Source organism: Trichoplax adhaerens, genomic scaffold, assembly GCF_000150275.1.
Source record: "Trichoplax adhaerens TRIADscaffold_3 genomic scaffold, whole genome shotgun sequence".
Lineage (NCBI taxonomy): Eukaryota > Metazoa > Placozoa > Uniplacotomia > Trichoplacea > Trichoplacidae > Trichoplax > Trichoplax adhaerens.
Window position 1 is genome coordinate 6,780,913 of NW_002060945.1, and position 4,327 is coordinate 6,785,239.

Here is a 4,327-nt window from a genome sequence, read left to right on the forward strand (position 1 = left end):
TTTATTCGTCCACCAATTTTAGTTATTATAATTACAAGATTAGTCATATCACTTCCCAGTCAGTGCTGACAATGATTCTTTAGCGCATAGCTATATAAACAATCACTTAATAATTATACTGTATAGTAGATGATTACCCTGCTGGTACTGTACTGTAGCAAGATATATTTTAAATTCTACAGTATAAGGGTTTTCATTGGGCTTTTCAACGTACTCTATGATTCGTGCAAATTGTTTACTTAAACTCCTTTCAAGGGCTGCCATGGTACATAATGCGAACTATACCACTATAGACTATCGTACTGAATTGTTGTTTATTTTTGCCAATTGCATGTGGCTACACAATAGTATCTGTTATTGGTCATGTAAACGCGTATAGAAGATAATGTTATCCCACTAGGAACTCTATAGCAGACTGAATAATATAATCAACAATTACTCTCCAGTGCAGTATGTTATGTACGTAGCGTTGCATTTTTTCTAATACATGTTGCGACTTGTTTGCACATGTTAAAACTCCAATTTACTGTGCATGCATATCTTTATGTTTTCATCATAACTTCGAGAATTAAAATTGACCTTGTTTACGATGTACTATATAGCGTACACTTTAATTGTCCTCCGTTTTGCGTGTTTTGTAATATACTAGATTTTACGAAGTATGAGACGCTATCGCACGATATTGATAACTACTTACGATCCAAATAGCATGATCGAAAACCTTTATATGATGAATTGCTTTTTCTAGGTCGGAATGAATTGATTGCTCGTTATATCAAGTTGAGAACAGGCAAACATAGGTCCAGAAAACAGGTACTTTACAAACGATAGTCAAGAATTATAACTTTAATATTGTTATGTATCGTATGATTTGAATTTAGATCTACCTTGCATCAATGCTTTTAGTTTACTCTGTAAAAATTAAATCTTATGTGTATATACAAAAGGATTTAGTAAAGTTGCATTGTTTGTTGTGCGTTCAATTTAGTATTAAAATGTTAACATCTCAGTTTAAGTAATATATGGATCTGTATATAAATCAACCCTTATTAAAGCAACATTGGATACTATTGCACGATCATCGTCAGCATCGTGTACTATTTTTTATTGCCGTGAAAAATGAGTTGATGCACGTAGGCCTTAGTAAAATGATTTTAACGCTTGCGTTACTGTAATCATACTTATTCATACATTTTTTATACCCACAAATATCTCCTACGATTAGAACTTCTTACTCTTTTAGACCGTAATTTATTTTACAGCTTAAATTACTCACTATTTCAAAGTCTTATACAGTACTGTATAGTATTACCATACCTTTTGTAAATTATCGCTCTTAAGTCACTTTAAAAATTTCATACTTACGTTCTCACTATAACTAAAGATGCAATGTTTACAGAGATGGACAAGATCTTACAGTGCTATTCCGAAAATATTGTAACTAAAAGTTTTTTCTATCTATTTTAACAGGTGTCTAGTCACATACAGGTCTTAGCAAGAAAAAAGGCTAGAGAAATAAAAAATAATTTAAAAACGACGGATGTATGCACTAATAATAAACGAAATATTTTTTTTTCTAGACGTAGAGAGTTTTTAAATCTTTACTATTACTAATTATAATTGATACTATCTAGAATCCATCAAATCGAGAAATTGCTTTGCAAGCTATTGCGACTATGTCGTCAGCACAGATTGTGTCGGCATCAGCTTTGTTTAGTAATTTAGTGTCAACTAAGCCAACGTTATCAACGTCAGGCGCAAAGGCTACAGCACAGCCAGTTAATGCATCTGGCCAACAGCCCATGGAAATTGCTGCACCATCTTCTGAACTTTATCCTAATCAAGTTTCGATGCGTATCTTTTACTAGCTAAAACGAAATGTAGACATACGATTATGTATTATTGTAGTTAAACTAATAACAACGATATATTTATTACGAGATTACTACCTTTACAAAACGGTAGCTACTACATCAAGTACTGGATATGAATTGGGAAATAACGGCAACGCTAATAATCTAAAAGTAAGTCTAGGAATTGTAGACCATTATCATATATGGATATAAAAAGACATATATTACTTAATTAGATGTGGCCTTCTAGAAATTCAAATGACGCTACGAATTTGCGGTATGTATATAATATGTCCTGACTTATAAAGATATATTCATCAATGAGAGAAAAATAACTATCGGGACATAATTGCTGCCATCATTGTTTAATCAAGTATTTCGTTTGTTTGTAATCTGGTAACAGAAATAACCAGAAATTAATGAATATGGAGCCAGTTTGTTCATCTTCGATCAACCGGAAAACCCTTCCAGATTCTAAGGTACTTTAGAAACTGACTTCGTTTACCATTTAATATTAAAAAATAATCCAGCTTTATCCATGTGCGGTTCAGGAAGCGGTCAGATCAGCCATTAACAACGGTGGAGAATCCAACAAGTCTGGAGCAATCACCGGCCATGTACGTAACAGTGTTAGCTATCGTCTTTACAGCTGTACTTTATAATGATACCATTTAATTAAATTGCTTACAACAGAATATAAAGCTGCAAGAATTTTCTGCCTTTCTTACATCGAAAATCGAATCGGAAGTTAGTTGGATATCTCAATTACTACAAGTAATTTCTCTTAATATCAGGATTTACAGTACTCAAAGTAATTGCATTTGATTACAGCCTCGCAAACATCATTTTGTACGTATTGGTCAATCAAACGACTTAAAAAATATAGAGGTAAGTCCCAGTATATCAATGTAGTAAGTAATAAGCCCCTTTACATATTATAGTTTTTGTTATTAACTTATATTATTTTATATACGCACCCTAAGATTTTCTTTAACATACTAGTCAATAGACATCCAACAAATTCTCGATAAATTTCCTGATGGTCAAAACGGATTAAAAGATCTATATTCTAAAGGACCTCCAGATGCGTTCTACCTGGTTAAATTTTGGGTACATTCATTCTCAGTTATCGTGAATCAATTTTGCAAACTTTAAAATAGTTTAAGTCAATATAAAATCAATTATTTGATTAGGGCGATATGAATATAACGATTCCAGAAGAAGGGGCATTTTATGGTGTTTCCTCTTGTTATGAAAGTGAAAAGCAGATGAAGATTCTAATATCATCGAAAGTTTGCTCATTTGGTAAACAAGTAGTTGAAAAAGTTGAGGTATAGCAAACGTAATTAGTGAATTTTTCCACAATTTTTTTAAAATTGTCTTCTTTATTTTAAGATTTTCTGATACGGATATTCAATTTATGTAATTGTATTCTTAGGGTGAACATGGATCATATGAAAATGGAAAATATGTATATCAGGCTACAGATTCCCCTTGGTGCGATTATTTGATAACGTTCATAGGAAAATTACGTAGCCTTCCTGAAAAGTATATGATGAATAGTGTCCTTGAAAATTTTACTGTATTACAGGTAAAATTTCTGCAACACAGATATTTTCTTGTGCAATTTCTCTGTATAATGTTAAAAATCATTTATTCTAGGTTGTAATTAACCAAGAAACGAAAGAGACTTTATTATGCATCGCGTACATTTTTGAAGTATCAAGCGGTGATCATGGTACTCAACATCGTGTTTACCGGCTTGTCATGGGATAATGGAGTAAACGCAACCTTTTCGTTTCTCCTACTAACCCGTAACAATATCGGCTTATGAACTCATTTACAGTATATATTACTGTGATTTTACTTCTTTGTTTATTGTGCATTTTTGTCAAAAAATAATGCCCCGAATACGAGTAAAAAATATTAATTTCTTAACATGCATCTCACTAATACGATTACTGGAACCAACTGGCCAACTTGTTAAGCCGTAAAGTATGCAGTGATTAATATCGACATGTTTCGGTTTATGAACTGCCATGGAAATCACGCCAGTTAAATTAGAGTAATACACGCTTTACTGTAATGACATATTGTGAATTTTTTATACAGTGCAGTGCGGTAAATATTGATAAGCCTTATCGTAGAAAGAATATGATTTTGTTTTGATTTGTTGTTGTACTACAATACGTATATAGTACTCTGTATGAAAAAAAAATTAGCTGCATTTGTGCAATAACACCAGCACATCGTTAGAACTTCGAGATTTCAAAATTACTAAATTAAGGGTTCAAAGTAACTCATCTACATCGTTCAACATTTTTTTGTCCATTCTGACTTATTTCCGGCTTTGTTCCATAAATAAATTTGCTATCTTTTCAGGACCTTCCATTGCTGAGTGCTGATTGACGCACAAGCAGCAAAGTGTATTGTAACGTTATCATACAACCTGGTAAAATATATAAATACGTAAC

The 4,327-nt window shown here is 32.3% G+C and overlaps 1 protein-coding gene across 1 annotated transcript in view; it reads left to right on the top strand.

Annotated features, from left to right (window-relative positions):
- The window catches only part of TRIADDRAFT_22423 (uncharacterized protein), a gene marked incomplete at both ends in the record, with an annotated part of 9,669 nt that extends 6,040 nt beyond the window's left edge, over positions 1-3,629 (top strand). The window contains 10 exons of the mRNA XM_002110551.1: positions 749-813; positions 1,471-1,542; positions 1,635-1,844; positions 2,421-2,492; positions 2,547-2,600; positions 2,685-2,741; positions 2,856-2,963; positions 3,047-3,184; positions 3,292-3,444; positions 3,516-3,629. Of these exons, the coding sequence (XP_002110587.1) occupies positions 749-813; positions 1,471-1,542; positions 1,635-1,844; positions 2,421-2,492; positions 2,547-2,600; positions 2,685-2,741; positions 2,856-2,963; positions 3,047-3,184; positions 3,292-3,444; positions 3,516-3,629 (1,043 nt within the window). The remainder of the gene's footprint in view (positions 1-748; positions 814-1,470; positions 1,543-1,634; positions 1,845-2,420; positions 2,493-2,546; positions 2,601-2,684; positions 2,742-2,855; positions 2,964-3,046; positions 3,185-3,291; positions 3,445-3,515) is intronic.
- Between the last annotated feature and the right edge of the window lie 698 nt (positions 3,630-4,327).